The 21,797-nt window shown below is 40.8% G+C and overlaps 2 protein-coding genes across 2 annotated transcripts; one reads left to right on the forward strand and one right to left on the reverse strand.

Annotated features, from left to right (window-relative positions):
* The first annotated feature begins 14,328 nt into the window (after positions 1-14,328).
* Positions 14,329-16,882, forward strand: LOC123425618 (phenylalanine ammonia-lyase-like). The gene has a single exon (XM_045109311.1). The coding sequence runs from the start codon at positions 14,518-14,520 to the stop codon at positions 16,639-16,641; it is 2,124 nt and encodes a 707-aa protein (XP_044965246.1). The 5' UTR covers positions 14,329-14,517; the 3' UTR covers positions 16,642-16,882.
* A 103-nt stretch (positions 16,883-16,985) lies between these two features.
* Positions 16,986-20,847, reverse strand: LOC123425619. Its single transcript, XM_045109312.1, has 9 exons — positions 20,581-20,847; positions 20,419-20,481; positions 19,424-19,501; positions 18,781-18,951; positions 18,575-18,694; positions 17,917-17,990; positions 17,772-17,827; positions 17,573-17,676; positions 16,986-17,486 (listed from the first exon to the last, which is right to left on the reverse strand). The coding sequence occupies exons 6-9, from the start codon at positions 17,973-17,975 to the stop codon at positions 17,280-17,282; spliced, it is 426 nt and encodes a 141-aa protein (XP_044965247.1). The 5' UTR covers positions 17,976-17,990; positions 18,575-18,694; positions 18,781-18,951; positions 19,424-19,501; positions 20,419-20,481; positions 20,581-20,847; the 3' UTR covers positions 16,986-17,279.
* Positions 20,848-21,797: the final 950 nt, after the last annotated feature.

A 21,797-nucleotide genomic window follows, 5' to 3' on the forward strand; every position in this document is an offset into this window, starting at 1 on the left:
TTTAGTAACAATGTAATTAGCATAATAGCATACCATGAAGTGTTTTGAGAGACATTTATTGCAGCTAGTTGTTCATCGGGGAAACTATCTTCAATAGGTAGTGGGTCAGCAAGAATATTTTCTAACCTAGAAAAGTTATCAGCTACGGGGTTCTCAGCTCCTTTCCTATTATTAATATGTGAATCAAATTCTTGAAGCAAGAGAACCTACCTAATGAGTCTAGGTTTAGCATCTTTATTTTCCATAAGATATTTTATAGTAGCATGATCAGTGTGAACTATAACTTTGGAATCAATAATGTAAGATCTGAATTTATCACAAGCAAACACAACTGCTAAAAATTCCTTTTTAGTAGTAGCATAGTTTATTTGAGCATTGTCTAGAGATTTTCTAGCATAATGGATAACATTTAATTTCTTATCAGCTCTTTGTCCTAGAACAACACCAACAACATAATCACTAGCATTACACATAATTTCAAAAGGCAAGTTCCAATCAGGTGGTTGAACAATAGGTGCAGTGGTTAAGTATTCTTTAATATTTCAAAGGCTTCTACACAATCATCATCAAAAACAAAGGGGACATCCTTTTGTAAAAGATTAGTGAGAGGCCTAGAAATTTTTTAGAAGTCTTTAATAAACCTCCTATAGAAACCAGAATGACCAAGGAAAGTACGAATACCTTTGATATCTTTAGGACATGGAATTTTCTCAATTGCGTCAACTTTAGCTTGATCCACCTCAATACCTCGTTCAAAGATCTTACGCCCCAAGATAATACCTTCATTAACCATAAAGTGAAACTTTTCCCAATTCAAGACAAGATTAGTTTGTTCACATCTCTGCCAAACTCGATCAAGGTTGATTAAGCAATCATCAAAAGAAGTTCTGTAAATGGAAAAGTCATCCATGAATACCACAATAATGCTTACACAAAAATCAGAGAATATAGGAGTCATACATCTTTGAAAGGTAGCATGTGCATTGCATAAACCACAAGGCATACGTCTATAAGCATAAGTGCCAAAAGGACAAGTAAAGGTGGTTTTCTCTTGATCAGGTTGTGACACAGGTATTTGAGAAAAAACGGAATATCCATCCAGGAAATAAAAGTGTGTGTGCTTAGACAACCTTTCTAGCATTTGATCAATAAAAGGTAGAGGGTAATGATTTTTCTAGTAGCTTTATTTAGTTTCCTAAAATGAATTACCATCCTATAGCCAGTAACAACTCTCTGTGGGATAAGCTCATTTTTATCATTAGGAACAACAGTAATACCTCCTTTCTTAGGGACACAATGAACGGGACTTACCCATCTACTATAAACTAGGGGATAGATTATACCTGCTTCTAGAAGCTTTAATATCTATGTTCTTACCACTTATTTCATCTTAGGATCCAGTCGTCATTGGTGATCAACAACGGGTTTAGCATCAGGTTCCATATTAATCTTGTGCTGACATAGAGTGGGACTAATGCCCTTAATATCATCAACAGTATATCCAATAGCAGCCCGGTGCTTCCTCGGAATTTTTAATAATCTTTCTTCTTCATGTTCTAAAAGGTCAGCACTGATAATAATAGGATATATCTTCTTCTCATCAAGATAAGCATACTTCAAAGTGTCAGGGAATTGTTCTAATTCAAACACAGGATCACCTTTAGGTGGTGGGGGGCCTCCTAGAATTTAAATAGGCAAATTGTGTTTCACGAGTGGTCTTGTTCAAAGAAAATCTTATCTATTTCATTTCTTTCATGTAAGTGCATATCATTTTCATGGTCTAGCAAATATTATTCTAGTGGATCAGTAGGTGGAGCGGCAATAGAAGAAAGATCAATTATTTCATCCTTACTAGGTAATTATTTATTACGAGGTTGCCTACTAAACTTGGAAAAGTTAAATTCATGAGACACATCACTAAAACTAACACTGACAGTTTGTTTTTCACAATCTATCTTAGCATTAGCAGTGTTCAAGTAAGGTCTACCAAAGATAATGGGACAAAAGTCATCTTGTGGGGAACCAATAACTAGAAAATTGGTAGGGTATTTTATTTTCCCACACAATACTTCAACATCTCTAACAATCCCAAGTGGTGTGATGGTGTCTCTATTATCAAGTTTAATAGTAACATCAATGTCTTCTATTTCAGCACGTGCTACGTCATTCATAATTTCTTGGAATAAGGTAAAAGGAATAGCACTCACACTAGAACCTAAATCACATAAGCCATGATAGCGATGATCTCCTATTTTAACTAAGACAACATGCATGCCAATTACGGGTCTATGTTTATCTTTTTCATCGGGTTTGGCAATTCTAGCAGCTTCATCACGGAAGTAAATAACATGCCCATCAATATTTTCTACCAAGAGATCTTTAACCATAGAAACACTAGGTTTCACTTTGATTTGTTTAGAGGGCTTAGGTATTTTAATATTACTTTTGCAAACCACAGTTGATACCTCAGCATGTTCCTTTATCCTAACAAGGAAAGGTAGTTTTTCAATATAAGCAGTAGGCATAACTGGATCAACATTGTAAATGATGGTTTCATCTTTAGCTTTTACCGGTTCTTTAATTTCTTCTTCAATTGGGGGATGATATTTAAATCACTTCTCCTTAGGGAGATCAACATGAGCAGCAAATGATTCACAGAAAGAGGCTACTATCTCAGAGTTAAGTCCATATTTAGTGCTAAACTTATGAAAAGCATCGGTATTCATAAAAGATTTAGCACAATCAAGCTCAAGCTTAATACCTGATTCATTACCTTCGTCGAGTTCCCAATCTTCAGAGTTGCGTTTAATTAATTCTAAGAGATCCCACTTGAATTCAATAGTCTTTTTCATAAAAGAACTAGTACAAGAAGTATCGAGCATGGTTTGATCTTTATGAGAAATCCGAGCATAAAATTCTCAATGATAAGTTCTCTCGAGAGCTCATGATGGGGGCATGAATATAATATTGATTTAAGCCTCCCCCAAGCTAGATCGATACTTTCGCCTTCATGAGGCCAAAAATTAAAAATAAAATTCCAATCACGATGTAGTAGATGCATAGGATAAAACTTTTGGTGGAATTCTAATTGTAATCGATTCCAGTTCCATGATCCAGTATCATCACATAGCATCTACCATGTCAATGCTTTTCCCTTCAAAGCTAAAGGGAAAACATTCTTCTTAACTTCATCTTTGGATAAAACCTGCAAGCTTAAATAATCCAAAAATTTCATCTATGCGTATTAGATGCATATCGGGATGTTTAGTTTCATCTCCTGCATACGGATTAGCTAGCAGTTGTTCTATCATACCGAAGGAATTTCCTAAACATTATTTTCAGTAGGTGCAGTAGGTTGAGGAGCAACTAATTGTGGCTCCGGTCGAGGTGAAGATACCCCGAACAAACTCCTCAAAGGATTGGTTTCCATGGTAGCAAGTGACAATAAATTTCAGCATGTAGTATAATTTTTCCTTTACCGATTTCCACTTACCAAGAGCGCTTCACTCCCCGGCAACGGCGCCAGAAAAGAGTCTTGATGACCCAAAAGTATAGGGGATTGCTACTTCTTGAGCTTGCGTTGATTTTTTCCTTGAAGAGGAAATGATGATGCAGCAAAGTAGATAAGTATTTCCCTCAGTTTGTTGAGAACCAAGGTATCAATCCACTAGGAGGAACAAGAAAGGCCCCAATCTTCTCACCTTCACAAATAATCAAACACTTGCACCCAACGCTAAAAAGGGGTTGTCAATCCCTTCACAGTTATTTGCAAGGTTGAGATCTGATAGAGATAGATATAAAAGATTCCTAGAACTAAAATTAAACAAAAGTAAATAAATGGCATCAATATATTTTTGGTATTTTTGGCTTATAGATCCGAAAGTATAATATGGAAAATAGACCCGGAGGCCATAGGTTTCACTAGAGGCTTCTCTCATGAAGAAAAATAATACGATGGGTGAACAAATAACTGTCGAGCAAATGATAGAAAAGCGAATAATTATGAAGATACTTAAGGCAATGATTATGCATATAGGCATCACGTCCGTGTCAAGTACACCAAAACGATTCTGCATCTACTACTATTACTCCACACATCGATCGACTCCTGCATGCATCTAGAGTATTAAGTTCATGAAGAACAGAGTAACGCATTAAGTAAGATGACATGATGTAGAAGGATAAACTCAAGCATAATGATAAAAACCCCCATCTTTTTATCCTCGATGGCAACAATGTAATACGTGCCTCGCTACCCCTACTTTGTCACTCGGTGAGGACACCTCAAGATTGAACCCAAAACTAAGCACTTCTCCCGTTGCCAGAATTACCAATCTAGTTGGCCAAACCAAACCAATAACTCGAAGACACTTGCTAAGATATGAAATCATGCACATAAGAATTCGGAGAAGATTCAAATAATATTCATAAATAATTTGAAAATAAACCCACAATTAATCGGATCTCAACAAACACACCGCAAAAGAGTATTACATTGGATAGATCTCCATGAAGATCATGAAGAACATAGTACTGAAGAACAAAGAGAGAGAAGAAACCATCTAGCTACTAGCTATGGACCCGTAGGTCTATGGTAAACTACTCATGCATCATCGGAGAGGCAATGGAGTTGATGTAGATGTTCTCCGTGATCGATTCCCCCTCTGACAGATTACCACAAAAGGCTACCAGATTGGATCTCACGGGAACGGAGGCTCCCAAGGGTGGAAAAATATTTTTTGGTGTTCGTGTGGTATTGGGGGAATATTTCAGAATTTATAGGACGAAGATTAGGGTTAGGAGACCTACATGGGGCCCACAAACCAGGGGCGCCCCCCCCCTAGGGCACGCCCTCCAGGCTTGTCGTCTCCCGGCAGGTCTCCTGCCCCCTTCTCCAAGTCTGGCATGTTTCTTCTGGTCCAAGAAAAATCATTTCGGAGATTTTATTCCGTTTGGACTCCCTTTAATATTTCTGATATGCAATAATCAAAAACAAGAAAAAAACAGAAACTCGCACTAGGCACTAGATTAATAGATTAGTCCCAAAATAATATAAAATAGCATATTAATGCATATAAAACATCCAAAACAGATAATATAATAGCGTGGAACAATCGAAAATTATAGATACGATGGAGGCGTATCAAGCATCCCCAAGCTTAATTCCTGCTCGTCCTCAAGTAGGTAAATGACAAAAACATAATTTTTGATGTGGAATGCTACCTATCATATTCTTTATTGTGGCATGAATATTCAGATCCATAATATTCAAAACAAAAGTCTAATATTGACATAAAAACAATAATACTTCAAGCATACTAACAAGGAAATTGCATTCTTTAGAAATAGCATGGCCTTACAAAGTTATCCCTACAAAATCATATGGTCTGGCTATGCTCCATCTTCCCCACACAAAGTATCTAAATCATGCACAACCCCGATGAAAGTCAAAAAATTGTTTCATACTTTTTATGTTCTCAAACCTTTTCAACTCTCACGCAATACATGAGCGTGAGCCATGGATATAGCACTATAGGTGAAATAGAATATGGTGGAGGTTGCATGGAAAAAGGAGAAGATAGTCTCACATCAACTAGGCGTATCAACGGGCTACGGAGATGCCCATCAATAGATATCAATGTGAGTGAGTAGGGATTTCCATGCAACAAATGCACTAGAGCTATAAGTGTATGAAAGCTCAAAAAGAAAACTAAGTGGTTGTGCAAAAGATGAAAAAATCCACTAGTTATATGAAAGTGACAAAATAGGAGACTCTCTATGAAGAACATGTTTCTACTTTGAAGCACAAGTGTGGAAAAGATAGTAGCATTGTCCCTTCTCTCTTTCTCTCATTTTTCTCTTTTTTCTTTTTTTTGGTAGGCATCTTTGGCCTCTTTTATATTTTTGTAAAGTCCAGAGACTCATCCCAACTTGTGATCATCCTTTTCTCACATGGGACAATGCTCTAATTATTCAAATCATCACACTTTTATTTACATACAACTCAAAGATTACAACTCGATCTCTAGAACAAAATATGACTCTATATGCAATATGGAAGTGATGGTGCATGTCATAAAAAACGGAACGGTGGTGTTGCATGGCAATATATCTCGGAATGGCTATGGAAATGCCATAATAGGTAGATATGGTGGCTGTTTTGAGGAAAGTATATGGTGGCTGTTTTGGGGAAGGTGGGTTTAATGTATCGGCGAAAGTTGCGCGGTACTAGACAGGCTAGCAAATGTGGAAGGGTGAGAGTGCGTATAACCCATGAACTCAACATTAGTCATAAAGAACTCACATACTTATTGCAAAATCCTATTAGTTATCGAAGCAAAGTATTAGATGCATGCTCCTAGGGGAAGGGTTGGCAGGAGTTAACCATCACGCGATCCCGACCTCCACACAAAGGTTGACAATCATTAAACAAATCATGCTCCGACTTCATTACATAACAGTTCATCATAGGTGCATGCTACGGGAATCACAAACTTTAACACAAGTATTTCTTCCAATTCACAATTACTTACTACAATGACTCTCATATTACCATCTTCATATCTGAAAACTATATGCAAGGAATCAAACTTCTCATCATATTCAATGCACTTAATATGAAGGTTTTTATTATATCCCTCTTGGATGCCCATTATATTAGAACTAAATTCTTAACCTAAACCAATTACCATGATGTTTAAAAGAGTCTAAAAATAATATAAGTGAGGTACGAGAGTTTAATAATTTCTATGAAATAAAACACCACCGTGCTCTAAAAGATATAAGTGAAGCACTAGAGCAACATCGCCTAGCTCAAAAGATATAAGTGAAGCACATAAAGTATTCTAATGAATTTATGATTCAGCGTGTCTCTCTCAAAAGATGTGTGCAGCAAGGATGATTGTGCCAAACTAAAAAGTAAAGACTCATATCATACAAGATGCTCCAAGCAAAACACATATCATGTGGTGAATAAAAATATAGCCTCAAGTAAATTTACCGATGGATTGAAGACGAAAGAGGGGATGCCCCAGCTTAGGCTCTTTGGTATCCTTTAATATGGCCACGATGCCTTGGGCATCCCCAAGCTTAGGCTCTTTCCACTCCTTATTCCATAGTCCATCAAATCTTTACCCAAAACTTGAAAACTTCACAACACAAAACTCAACAGAAAACTCATGAGATTCGTTAGTATAAGAAAAATAAATCACCACTTTAGGTACTGTTGTGAACTCATTCTTTATTTATATTGGTGTAATATTTACTATAATCCAACTTCTACATGGTTCATACACCCCGATACAACCCATAGATTCGTCAAAATAAGCAAGCAACACAAAGAAAATGGAATCTGTCAAAAACAGAACAGTCTGTAGCAATCTATAAACTTAGAATACTTATCTAACTCCAAAAATTCTGATAAATTAGTAAAATCAGGGAAATTTTTATATAAATATTGTGTAAAAATTTCAGATCAAAATAGCATTCTAATGAATTTACAAAATTCCTAGTCTGAGAGCAAAAGTTTTTGTTTTTTAGTAAAATCAAGTTGCAACAACTGTAGACCATCCCAAAGGTCTTACTTGGCTCAACCACTAATTAAAACAAGAAAACACAATTATTAAAGAGGTAATAATGTGTGTAGAACTCAAAAACATAATCAAAAACAAAAGCATAAAAAGAAAATTGGGCCGCCTCTCAACAAGCGCTATTGTTTAACACACCTAGCTAGGCATAATGATTTCAATGATGCTCACATAAAAAAGTAGTAATTGAGATATGCAAAAGAGCATCATGAATAGCACGAAAAACACATTTAATTCTAACCCACTTACTACGCATAGGTATTTTTTGAGCAAAAAATTTATGGGAACAAGAACCAACTAGCATAGGAAGGCAAAACAAGCATAACTTCAAAACTTTGAACACATTGAGAGGAAACTTGATATTATTGCAATTCCTACAAGCATACGTTCCTCCCTCATAATAAATTTCAGCAGCAGCATGAAGGAATTCGACAATATAACTATCTTATAAAATTTTCTCTTCATGATCCACATGCATGCAAAGTTGATACTCTTCCAAAATAGTGGGATTATCATTAACTAAAGTCATGGCCTCTCCAAACCCACTTTTATCAAAAATTTAATAAGACTGAACACTCTCCAAACTAGTGGTATGAGTAATACCTAAAGTTGACACTCTTACAAACCCACTTTCAATATCATATTCATCATGAGTATTAAATAAATTATCAAGATCATAAGAAGCATTATCACCCCAATCATGATCATTGCAATAAGTAGTGGTCATGTCAAACTCATCAAATATAGCATCCCCAAGCTTGTGGGTTTGCATATCATTAGCGCAGTTGATATTAATAGAATTTATAACAATATCATTGCACTCATGCTTTTCATTCAACGAAACATCGTTAATCACTTCATCACAATTTTCAGATTCACAAATATCAAGGAAAGCTTCATAGATATAATCAAGTACACTCAACTCACTAACAATTGGTTCATCATAATTGGATCTCTTGAAAATATTAGCAAGTGGATGAGGATCCATATCAATAGATTTTTAGAAGTCACATGGTAACACAAGTAGACAAAAAGAGATCCGACGAGAAAAAAGGCGAATAAAACGACAAATCTTTTTGGGGTATTTTGAAAATTGTTTTAGAAGTGGGGGAGATAAAAAACGAGAGGCAAATGGAAAATAATATAAATGCAAGAGATGAGTTTGTGATGGGTACTTGGTAGGCTTGATCTTGCTATGTATCCTCCCCGGCAACGTCGCTAGAAATCCTTCTTGCCACTTCTTGACCTTGCGTTGGTTTTTCCCTTGAAGAGGAAAGGGTGATGCAGCAAAGTAGATAAGTAGTTCCCTCAGTTTGTTGAGAACCAAGGTATCAATCCAGTAGGAGGAACAAGCAAGGCCCCAATCTTCGCACCTACACAAACAATCAAACACTTGCACCCAACGCTAAAAAAGGGGTTGTCAATCCCTTCACACTTATTTGCAAGGATGAGATCTGATAGAGATAGATATAAAAGATTGCTAGAATAAAAGTAAAACAAAAGTAAATGAATGGCAGAAATATATTTTTGGTATTTTTGGTTTGTAGATCTGAAAGTATAATATGGAAAATAGACCCGGGGGCCATAGGTTTCACTAGGGGGCTTCTCTCATAAAGGAAAATAATACGGTGGGTGAACAAATTACTGTCGAGCAATTGATAGAAAGGCGAACAATTATGAACATATCTAAGGCAATGATTATGCATATAGGCATCACGCCCGTGTCAAGTAGACTGAAACGATTCTGCATCTACTACTATTACTCCACACATCGATCGACTCCTGCCTGCATCTAGAGTATTAAGTTCATGAAGAACAGAGTAACGCATTATGTAAGATGACATGTTGTAGAGGGATAAACTCAAGAAATATGATGAGAAACCCATTTTTTATCATCGATGGCAACAATGCAATACGTGCCTCGCTACCCCTACTTTGTCACTTGGTGAGGACATAGCAAGATTGAACCCAAAACTAAGCACTTCTCCCACTGCAAGAATTACCAATCTAGTTGGCCAAACCAAACCAATAACTCGAATACACTTGCTAAGATATGAAATCATGCATATAAGAATTCAGAGAAGATTCAAATAATATTCATAGATAATCTGAACATAAACCCATAATTCATCGGATCTCGACAAACACACCGCAAAAGAGTATTACATCGGATAGATCTCCACGAAGATCATGAAGAACATGGTATTGAAGAACAAAGAGAGAGAAGAAGCCATCTAGCTACTAGCTATGGACCCGTAGGTGTGTGGTAAAATACTCACGCATCATCTGAGAGGCAATGGAGTTGACCTAGATGCTCTCCGTGATCGATTCCCCCTCCGACGGATTACCGGAAAAGGCTCCCAGATTGGGTCTCATGGGAACAAAGGCTCTCGACGGCGGAAAAGTATTTTTTTTAGGTGTTCGTCTGGTATTGGGGGGATATTTAGGAATTTACAGGACGAATATTAGGGCTAGGAGACCTGCAGGGGGCCCACAAGCCAGGGGCGCGCCTTCTAGGCTTGTCGTCTCCCGGCAGATCTCCTGCCCCCTTCTCCATGTCTCGCAGGTTTCTTCTGGTCCAAGAAAAACCATTCCAGAGATTTTATTCTGTTTGGACTCCGATTAATATTCCTTATGTGCAATCCTCAAAAACAAGGAAAAAACAGAAACTGGCACTAGGCTCTAGATTGATAGGTTAGTCCCAAAAATAATATAAAATACCATATTAATGCATATAAAACATCTAAAATAGATAATATAATAGCATGTAACAATCAAAAATTATAGATACGTTGGAGACGTATCAGGGGTCAATCATAGTCCTTTCGATAAGTAAGAGTGTTGAACCCAACGAGGAGTAGAAGGAAATGACAAGTGGTTTTCAGCAAGGTAATTTCTGCAAGCACTGAAACAATAGGTAAAAGGTAGTTTGATAGCAAGATAACTGGTAACGAGAAAGTAACAGTAACGGTAAATAAAGTGTAGCAAGGTAGCCCAATCCTTTTGTGGCAAAGGACATGCCAAAACAATAGCTTATAATAAGCAAAGCGTTCTTGAGGGTACACAGGAATTTCATATAGTCATTTTCATCATGTTGGTTTGATTCGTGTTCGCTACTTTGATAATTTGATATGTGGGTGGACCGGTGCTTGGGTGTTGTTATTACTTAAACAAACCTCCCACTTATGATTAACCCCCTCACAAGCATCCGCAACTACGAGAAAAGTATTAAGATAAAATCTAACCATAGCATTAAACGTTTAGATCCAAATCAGCCCCTTACGAAATAGCGCATAAACTAGGGTTTAAGCTTCTATCACTCTAGCAACCCATCATCTAATAACTACTCCACAAAGCATTCTCATAGGCACAAATATGGTGAAGTGTCATGTAGTCGACGTTCACATGACACCACTAAGGGGATCACAACATACACATTATCAAAATATCGACCACATATCAACTTCACATGATTACTTGCAACATGACTTCTCCCATGACCTCAAGAACAAAAGTAACTACTCACAAATAATAATCATGCTCAAGATCACAGAGGTATTAAATAGCATAATGGATCTGAACATATAAACTTCCACCAAATGAACCATGTAGTAATCAACTACTAGATGTAATCAACACTACTACTCACCCACAAGTACCAATCTAAGGTTCTGGTACAAAGATTGAACACAAGAGATGAACTAGGGTTTGAGAGGAGATGGTGATGTTGAATATGTTGATGAAGATTGGCCTCCCCAAGATGAGAGGGTTGTTGGTGTTGACGATGGCTTCGATTTCCCCCTCCGAAAGGGAATTTCCCCAAGTGGAATCGCTCCGTCGGAGGGCAAAAGTGCTCCTGCCCAAGTTCCGCCTCGAGTCGGCGGCGTACTGTCCCGAAAGTCTTCCCTTTATTTTTTTCTAGGTTAAATGACCTCATATACCAGAAGATGGGCATCGAAGGTGGGTCGTGCTGAGCACAACCCACCTTGGGGGGGAGGGCTGGCGCGCCCTGGTGTCTTCTACTCAGCAGGTGGCCCCCTCCGGTAGTTATTTGCTCCGGTATTTTTTATATATTCCAAAAAAATTCTCCGTAAAATTTTAGCTCAGTTGAATATGTGCAGAATAGGTATCTCTGATATGCTTTTTTAGGGCCAGAATTCCAGCTACCGATATTCTCCCTCTTTGTGTAAACCTTGCATATTATGAAAGAAAAGGCATTATAATTACTCCATAAAGCATTATTATGCATAAAAGCATTATAAATAACAGCAGGAAATCATGATGCAAAATGGACGTATCACCATTCCATTGGGAGTGGCGGACCAGATCAAAAAATATTTGAGGTATTGTTTATGGAGGAAATTTGGACATGAAGAAGCTGGAGCATCACTGATTTCCTAGGAGATTGTATGCAAGCCTAAAAGTCATGGGGCCTTAGGATTTTTGGACATTGCCAAACAAAACAAAGATCTAGTCCTTAAAAAATTTCACAAGTTTTATAACAAAGAGAATCTTCCTCGAGTCAGTCTAACCCACGAATCATATTATTCTTCAACCCCTCTTCATGGAAAAATCAAGGGTTCATTTTGGTGGAAATCCCATCTAAATCGTATTCCTCTATACAAGGAAGTGGCACGTTGCATTGTTAGCACAAGAGAATTAGTGTTATTTTGTGGGAGATAGATGAAATGGTCCTCCCTTGGCTCAACAATTCGCACAACTTCACTCTTTTGCCATCAATAACAAAGACTCTCTTACAACAGTGCTAGTTGATCAGAATCTCACTGAGAAGTTTACATGCTTATTTCAAATCAAAGTTTTCTATAGTTTAATGAACTTGAGTAGACACTCTTCCGAGCCAATCTCTCTGCAACTTATGATATTTGTCCATACAACTGGAAACACAAATGAATACTCCTCTAGAAAGGTGTACTAGCATATCATAGGTCAATCATGTACCTACTTTCTCTTTAATTTTCTCTAGAAGTGTGCAAGCAGACCAAAAACAAAAATTTCTTCTGGCTCACAAATGAATATTGTATGTTAGAGCCAACAACAACATACTACTTAAAAGGAAATCCTTTCACATGGATTCTTTTGAATGTGTGCTTTGCAATGAAAACATAGAGGAATACATTCATCATCGTATTTGGGACTATATCTTTGCTCGGTCTTGTCGGAATTCAATCTTTCCAAATAGACACACGGGAATCTCATTCTTTGATGAAGTGATTTTACTACGTCATACTTTCCCCAAGCAAATTCCCTTGGATATAATCGTCATAGGATGTTGGGATATTTCGTTGCAATGGAATGGAAAGATTTTAAAAACGTAGTGTCAGAAACTCTGCCTTGGAAGCATAAACTCAAACAAGATCTTGTGGTGGTGAAGCACAAGACAAAGGCAAAGGATGAATATTGTCTTAGTTGGTGGATTGTATCCCTAATTTGATTAACTATTGTTTCTAATTTATATTTCTCATGTTAGAGAAAATTGGAGTTGGATAGTTGTAGATCAATTTCTGCATGCATGTTTGGACACAACGTTATACTTTTATTGGAAAATACACCATAAAACTATTATTCTATGATTTCAGGGTTAAAAAAACAGGAATTTATACCTCTATTGCACGTCGGCCATAAGCCCCAAAAGAACTGACCCTAAAAAGTGTGAGTTTCAGATATCCGACAAATGTCACTCGTTCAAATGCATCTATCCAATGTTCTATGTTGCTTCGATGTTTAGCGCTAAACATGTTTAGTATGCAATTAATATCATACCTAATATCAACTTTAATGCTAACAACGTAATTATATCCTACCTAATACTACCAACGTGCAACCAATATATTTTCTAATATTAACGTGCAATGCAATTGATATGTTCTGTAATATAATGTGAAAATTACATTCTACCTAATATCATTGTGCAATCAATATATTTCTTAATATTAATATGAAAAAAAAATCATTTTTGGTACACATCTCTAAACGGTTTTATATTAGTTTACAAAGGAAATAATATGTATTACATGTACACGGTTACTAGTTATAGAAAGTTCATAGCGCCCATGTGTAACCAGAGTAAGCATCCAGACAAAGTACTATCTCCGTCTCAAATTATAAGATGTTTCGTTAACCTATTTTAGCATATGAAAATATCTTATAATTTAGGACAGAGGAAGTACTTATACACTATGCTTGATTTTGAAATGTTGCACGCATTAGTGAGAATCCTTGCAAACCTGGACAAGTGAAACACTCCTGTGTGAACCTTGCCGTCTTCAAGTCATGGTCAAAACTCAAAAGCCATGTTGTAAGTCAGAGCTCCGCTACCATGCACTTGTAAAGAACCAGTCTCACCTAATCATGCAAGAATTGGACATGGACACACCTAATAACTGAAATAAATCAAAAGGTGGTCGCTGAATGGTTAATCAGCGACTTGAAAACGGCAGACGAAAACCATCACCATCAGCTAGCAACCGCGTGCAGGGGCGTCGACTCGTGCGTTCCCCTCGCACAGCACGTTTGCACTGCATATTATAATTACAATTTATAAATGGTACCCATTGTCACAGCAGCTGCCTATTCTTCGTCTTCTTCCTAGTCTGCGCGCACGAGGCCACCAACCCCACCTTCGTGCTCACCCGCGGCCAAGTCCAGCGGTCAACACTACCATCCCGGTCACAGTCCACACCAATCCCCACCCACCGTGGTTGCGCTACCTATTTAAATCCTTCCGTCTCCTCCATTTCCATCCAAGAAGACCACCCCTCACCTCCCCTGCTGCATCCAGCTCTTCTCTCTCACGGCCGCTCCACAGAATCGCCACATAGATAACCAGCCTCTAGTCTCCACTCGAGCTCTTCTCTCCCACAAGGCCAGAACTGCTCCATCCAGACTTCAAGATCCATTGTTAATCAAGCCAATGGCGGCCAACGGCAACGACGGTTTGTGCGTGGCCGAGCCGCGGAGTGCTGACCCGCTCAACTGGGGGAAAGCCGCGGCGGAGCTGTCGGGGAGCCATCTGGACGCCGTCAAGCGGATGGTGGAGGAGTACCGCAGGCCGGTGGTGGTCATGGAGGGCGCAAGCCTGACCATCGCCCAGGTCGCGGCGGTGGCCGCCGCCGACGGGGCCAGGGTGGAGCTCGACGAGTCCGCCCGCGGCCGCGTCAAGGAGAGCAGCGACTGGGTCATGACCAGCATGGCCAACGGCACCGACAGCTACGGCGTCACCACCGGCTTCGGCGCCACCTCCCACCGGAGGACCAAGGAGGGCGGCGCTCTGCAGAGGGAGCTCATCCGGTTCCTTAACGCCGGTGCGTTCGGCACCGGCACGGACGGCCACGTGCTGCCCGCAGCCACCACGCGTGCGGCGATGCTTGTCCGCGTCAACACCCTGCTCCAAGGCTACTCTGGCATCCGCTTCGAGATCCTCGAAACCATCGCCACGCTCCTCAACGCCAACGTGACACCGTGTCTGCCTCTTCGAGGCACCATCACGGCTTCCGGCGATCTTGTCCCGCTCTCCTACATCGCCGGACTTGTCACCGGCCACCCGAATGCCGTGGCCGTGGCTCCCGATGGCACCAAGGTTAATGCCGCCGAGGCATTTAAGATTGCGGGCATCCAACACGGCTTCTTCGAGCTGCAACCGAAGGAAGGCCTTGCTATGGTTAATGGTACGGCGGTGGGCTCTGGACTCGCGTCCATTGTTCTCTTTGAAGCCAATGTCCTTGGTGTGCTTGCTGAAGTTTTGTCGGCCGTGTTCTGCGAAGTGATGAACGGCAAGCCAGAATACACCGACCACCTGACACACAAGTTGAAGCATCACCCGGGGCAGATCGAGGCCGCGGCCATCATGGAGCACATCCTAGAGGGCAGCTCCTACATGATGCTCGCGAAGAAGCTTGGTGAGCTCGACCCATTGATGAAGCCGAAGCAAGACAGATATGCTCTTCGCACATCGCCGCAATGGCTTGGGCCACAAATTGAGGTCATCCGTGCAGCGACGAAGTCGATCGAGCGCGAGATCAACTCTGTCAATGACAACCCACTCATTGACGTGTCTCGTGGGAAGGCAATCCATGGTGGCAACTTCCAGGGCACGCCCATCGGTGTGTCCATGGACAACACGAGGCTTGCCATTGCTGCGATCGGCAAGCTCATGTTTGCCCAATTCTCGGAGCTAGTGAACGACTTCTACAACAATGGCTTGCCCTCCAACCTCTCTGGTGGTCGCAACCCAAGCCTGGACTATGGCTTCAAGGGTGCCGAGATCGCCATGGCATCATACTGCTCGGAGCTTCAATTCTTGGGCAACCCTGTGACCAACCACGTCCAGAGTGCGGAGCAACACAACCAAGACGTTAACTCCCTTGGATTAATCTCGGCCCGGAAGACCGCTGAGGCCATCGACATTCTAAAGCTCATGTCCTCTACGTTTTTGGTTGCGCTCTGCCAAGCCATCGACCTGCGCCACCTCGAGGAGAATGTCAAGAACGCAGTCAAAAGTTGTGTCACAAGAGTGGCTAGGAAGACCCTAATCACAAATGACATGGGTGGCCTCCACAACGCTCGTTTTTGTGAGAAGGACCTGCTCCAGACAATCGACCGCGAGGCAGTGTTTGCGTATGCAGACGACCCTTGCAGCGCCAACTACCCTCTCATGAAGAAGATGCGTGCGGTGCTGGTGGAGCACGCCTTGGCCAACGGCGAGGCTGAGCGCAATGTGGAAACCTCGGTGTTTGCCAAGGTTGCCAAATTCGAGCAGGAGCTATGTGCTACACTACCTCAGGAGGTTGAGGCTGCTAGAGGTGCAGTGGAGAATGGCACCGCCGCAGAACCAAACCGTATCGTAGACTGCCGGTCATACCCTCTGTACCGGTTTGTGCGCGAAGAGCTGGGCACGGTGTACTTGACCGGAGAGAAGACACGGTCACCCGGGGAGGAGGTGGACAAGGTGTTTGTTGCTATGAACCAGGGTAAGCACATCGACGCGCTGCTGGAATGCCTCAAGGAATGGAACGGCGAGCCCCTGCCTCTCTGCTAAATGCTAATCAAGGAGATGAAGAGAAGATGCTGTGCTTGAGAATTCTGAGGGCTCCACTTGTTCTAAACTGATAAGGGATACTACTGTTGTTTGATTTCTTTCTTTCTTTTCCCCCTCTTCTAAATCGTTCTTCCGGAGCTAGAGGCCATTCCATATAAAGATTGCACTCTTGAATACTTGTAGCGCAGCAACTAGAGCTTCTGCCCAATGTAAGCAAAAGGGCACAGTTTTTCATGTCAAATGTTGCTTCTACTACTGAATCAGCACGTTCAGACTTACTGTATCTGGTTATCACGTCACATTTCAATATATATAGAGAGAAATAGCACCATACAAGCACATTCTGGAACAACTTCGATTATCATACATGTTTGAATGTTTGATAGAGATAGAAATAATTCACAGAGGAAAAACAATAGGCATGAAAGAAAAGTATATACAGGGCTTCAGCACATCAGAACTAGTCACAGGAACTAATCAGACCAATGTTTTTCCATCCTTATATGTCAACAGAAGAAAGAAAAGTATAAGCCCACCCGCTTCAGTGTATGCCAATTTATCTACCACGTAAAACTCAGCACCGCCCGCATTCATAGGCAGTCTCACCCAAACTCAATATTAACCTAGCAATGGGAGACTTATGCTGGGTAGAGGATGTCGTAGTGGTTGATCGCGAACAGCACGTGCACACGTGCAGCGTCAGCTTCAGGACTAACGTACACATGATCAGCCTCTTCCTCATTGAGTTGCACAAGCACGAGGGACACCTGAAGCGCGCCCGCCAAGGCCCACACCTGAACACGGTTCGCCACCACGCGGCGTGGAGTAACGTGCTGTAAGCACCACTGTTTAAGCAACGAGTCAGCAAAATGAGTGTCATGCATCCAAGAATGGATGGATCAGAAATTCAGCACGACATGATGATACTCACATCTGCCACGATGTCATTTTCTCCAAGTCCGGGTATATCCTGATCATAGTCCGCCCAGTGCAAGCATAACCAGGTAGCTGCTACTAATCTGAGGAAAACAAAAACTGACCACCAGAAATGTGTCAGAAACATGAAATGGGGTGAACCGAGGGAAAGATAGGTTGATGATTGAAGGATAAGTTGAGAAGTGTTTTCTCACTTTCTTCCGTTTGATCGTAAGTGCTAAAGAACTCGAGAAGTTTCCGCTTAAGGTACCTGACAAAGAAGCAGATTAAGTCAGTGGGATGGAAGCATTCGGCCACAACACTTGGCAGGAATTGCAGAAAACCAAACATATCAAAAACCTGTCAGTCAACACGGGGATCAATCTGCGTTTTTTCTTCCATCTCTTTACTTTCTTCATCAACTCCTTAAATGCCTGAAACAATCCGTGAGTTAATAAATCACATTTAGGAACCATTCCATACAGCTCTCTAAGGCGATACCTTCGGTTACAAAAGTGCTTACATACTATTGATATTCAATATTCAATAACAAGGTATTAACAAACATAATTAGGATAACTCGCCTGAACAATTTCAGTTACTAATGATCTACTATAAAATAGTTAAAGAGTACAAAATACTAAGTAACAGAATGGTGAAATGGCTACATCATAAGAAGAAGAGGTCTGAAGATTTCAGTGTTCAATGAAGCATAGAATTATACTCTTGCGGTTTACATTGTCACACCAGTATCCCTTACAAATAAACTTAAGGTACATTTTTGTTAAGTTGGGTTGTAAGTTGTAACACTACAATAAGCTTCAGACTTGATTTTGCGTCAACAGACCGTAAACTGCAATGTTTATCCAAGAAATTGTGCATCTCCTTCAAATGATTGATGGTTAGACAGCTGAATCCATTTTGACATGTAGAGTAACTTGAAGAGAATTGTATTTGTCCTTTACAAATATGTTTATCCAAGGAAGAATACAAAATGTGGAAAAAGGCAGGAACTTACTTCGTGGCTCCTAGAAAATTCTGAGGCCCATCCAAGACGGGCAGGTTCCCCAGCCAACTCTTGGATAGCTGCAAGGAGGCGGCGTTCCTCATTTGTGTCTTTCCTATCAAGAACTTGCTCCTGTGTACATTGGCATAAACAAAGAGAGTTAGATCAGGGAACATGCATCATGTAGTATACTAAGGGACAAGGAGAAGGACAATTACAAGGTATGAAAATATGAAGCTCCTGTAGAAACACTCCCCATCTTCTTCCACTGGCCTAAATGCTGAATAGAGGTTCTCAAGGATGATTGCATTCACAGCATATACTCTGTCGCGAAAAAGTGCAACTATCTGTTGAAGATAATGATCAAAGGCTTGCCGATAGGGAATTGCCTGCACCACACAATCAGATAAGAGAATTCAATTTATGCTGATTAGAACAAGGAAATGACGGATCTAAAGCCTGACAGAAACTTTGTTTTGCAACAACTGATCTAAAACGTGATCGAAATTTTGTTTGACTTCCACTTTTCTGGTTTGTATGTTATCCGAAAATGGTTGGAACTTTGCTAATAAATGTAAGAAACCCTTCATTGACACTGGTTGGTTATTTTTGAGTAAAAAATAGAAAAAAATATGTGCAGTGTTTCATACACTCAAGGGTATAAAGTCTACAGGTTCCATCACATTGCAAGGGTAATATACTATTAAGCATTCAGACAAGAAAGTAAGAAGCACATTCCACAAAATCAGTTACTTGTAGAGTAATCATGAATGCCCACGGTACGTTCTGACCTGGGATTTTGATCCCGACATTTCATGGATTTCCATTTTGAAAATAACCAAAGACTAAAAGGAGTCAAACCTGTTGATTCACGTGAGGTCTCTCCGAGCTTTCAATTCCTTTTCTCTCCGAGCTTTCGATTCCTTTTCTACAAAAAATCTTTTACACAAGAGACGGGTTAAGATCCATATATAGCTTGCCAAACTTAGAAGTATTGTACAGATTAAACATCACAATCAGGATTTCAGAATACAAAACAGGGGAATAAGAGATGGAGTTTTTGAAGAACCTAATAGCAGTATCACACAACTGATGCTGCAAAATCCAAAACATCTTACTTCAGCAACTGTTTACAAGAACCATGTTGTGAGGCTTCAAAGCCGGTTTCAAGTACCAACCAACCAAACATCACATCTTTTAGACCAAATTTCGGAGCGAGCGGTCAGTGAGTTTAATTATTTATTTTGTGGGCTGTGGTCAGTGATTTTGCATGTGAATGACGAATGATCTACGGAAATCATGTCCAGGTATGCATCCCTGAATAAAGAAATGCATTAACTATGCCTATAAAACCATCCATTTACATTAAAACCTCTTACCTTTGTCTTTAGGACTTCTAGCTAAAATTTCACAGGAGCACTGATCAAGAAACGCACGCCTAAAACAAAAACATGTTCCCAATGTTTTCCCCGCTGTACACTGCAATGAATATGCTACCACACTTGATAGAAGAATGAATTGGTACAGACACGATCACCCAAATCTTAAACATATTCGAGTTTTTAACTAATCACACAGAGGTTGTTCACTTGCCTCCCTATTCCAAGATTGCAAGAAGAGCACGGAGTAATAATCAAGATCCGCCTAATCTGGGCGTAATATAAAGCCAGATTGGCCCCAACATTCGCCCAAAAGTTTCATCCAATTTACCCTAAATCCTTACCAACATTCCACACGAACTCTGACTCTCTGAGGTCACAAGTTCCAACATCCCGAACACAAAAGTTGGCACAAGAATGCACAAAGAAGAGCAGAGAATCACAGAGTAATCAAGAAACGCAAGGTTCGGGCTATACCGTGTCCTTGCTGAAACTGAATATCTTGCTCACGAACTTCTTCTTGGCCTTCGGCAATCCAGCCTACCCCACAGAAACCAAGAAACGCTAAGTCGAACCCGGATGACCCGAAAGAAAACACAGCAGGTCGCGCCATCTCAAACGCAAGAGACGCGCCATCACCTGCTCCGCGGCGTGCGCAGCAGCGGAGCTCGATTCCCCGACTTCGAAGATTCGGCCCCCGGCCTGCCTATCGACGGGCGGAGCAGGAGGAGGTGGTGGCGAGGATATACCGGGGACGCCCTCCCTCGCCGCGGAGGTCAAGTCCCCGGACTGTTCGTCGACGGGCGAAAGAGACGGGCGAAAGACGGGTGGTGGCCACGAGACACCGGGGCCGCCGCCCTGCGCTGCCCCAAAGCGCGGCGCCCCAGTGCGGGAGGCGGCGCTGGCGTTCTCGCGTTGCCCGTGCACACGGGCCGGTTCTTGCTTGCCATCGTCACGGTCTTTTCCTGAACCGGATGCCATTGCGGCGGGAGAAACTTTGCGGGTGGAGCGGCAAGGACTTGCTTGCCAATTCTGCTAATGCGAGGGCGTTGGAGGAAGTTGGCGAAAGGGCCTGGTTAGTTATTTGGGGAAAGGATGGGCGGTTATTTATAAAGGTGGACGGAGACGTGACCACGAAGTTCGCGAACCTTTCTCCTTTCATTCAATTGTCTGGATTTTTCATAAATTATAAAACAATTTTTAAACAAACATATTACAAAGAGTATACATATGATTATCACAGTAGACATATATAGATGTCTTGCAATATTTCATTCTGTGCTAAAACTTCGGTAGGTGCATGTGGAGTGGTAGTGAGGGACGAGCTGGATAACTTCATTGCAGCAACAACCTGGACATAATCGCATGTGTCATCGGCTAACTCTGTTGAGGCCGATGCTATCCAACGCGAAATATTACTAGCATCTAACACTGTGTGCACCAAGGTTATCCTAGAATCTGATATCATGCACGCTTTGAAGGCAATGACAAACCCGGAAGCATATATAGGTCCTCATGTTACTATTATCACTGAAGCCACACTTTTATTAATGAAGTTTTCTAAATTTATTTTGTCCATTGTAATAGGGCAGCAAACCTAGTAGCAGATAGCCTAGCTAAGCACTGCTTTAATTTAAATTTGTCAGAGTTTTGGAAAGGAGATGTCGTGACTTTATTCTTCCTCATATTGTAAACGACATGACTATTGTTTGAGGAATAAAGTTTGGATTGCTCAAAAAAGAAAGTAAAACTAGAATTTCACTTGGCCAGAATCTTATGCCACACCAAAACGTCGCCCACCATCGTCCTTCCCCGCTGTTGAGGCAACGTTGAAGAGAGAGGGGATCTGCCTTCAT

Source organism: Hordeum vulgare, chromosome 2H (assembly GCF_904849725.1).
Source record: "Hordeum vulgare subsp. vulgare chromosome 2H, MorexV3_pseudomolecules_assembly, whole genome shotgun sequence".
NCBI lineage: Eukaryota > Viridiplantae > Streptophyta > Magnoliopsida > Poales > Poaceae > Hordeum > Hordeum vulgare.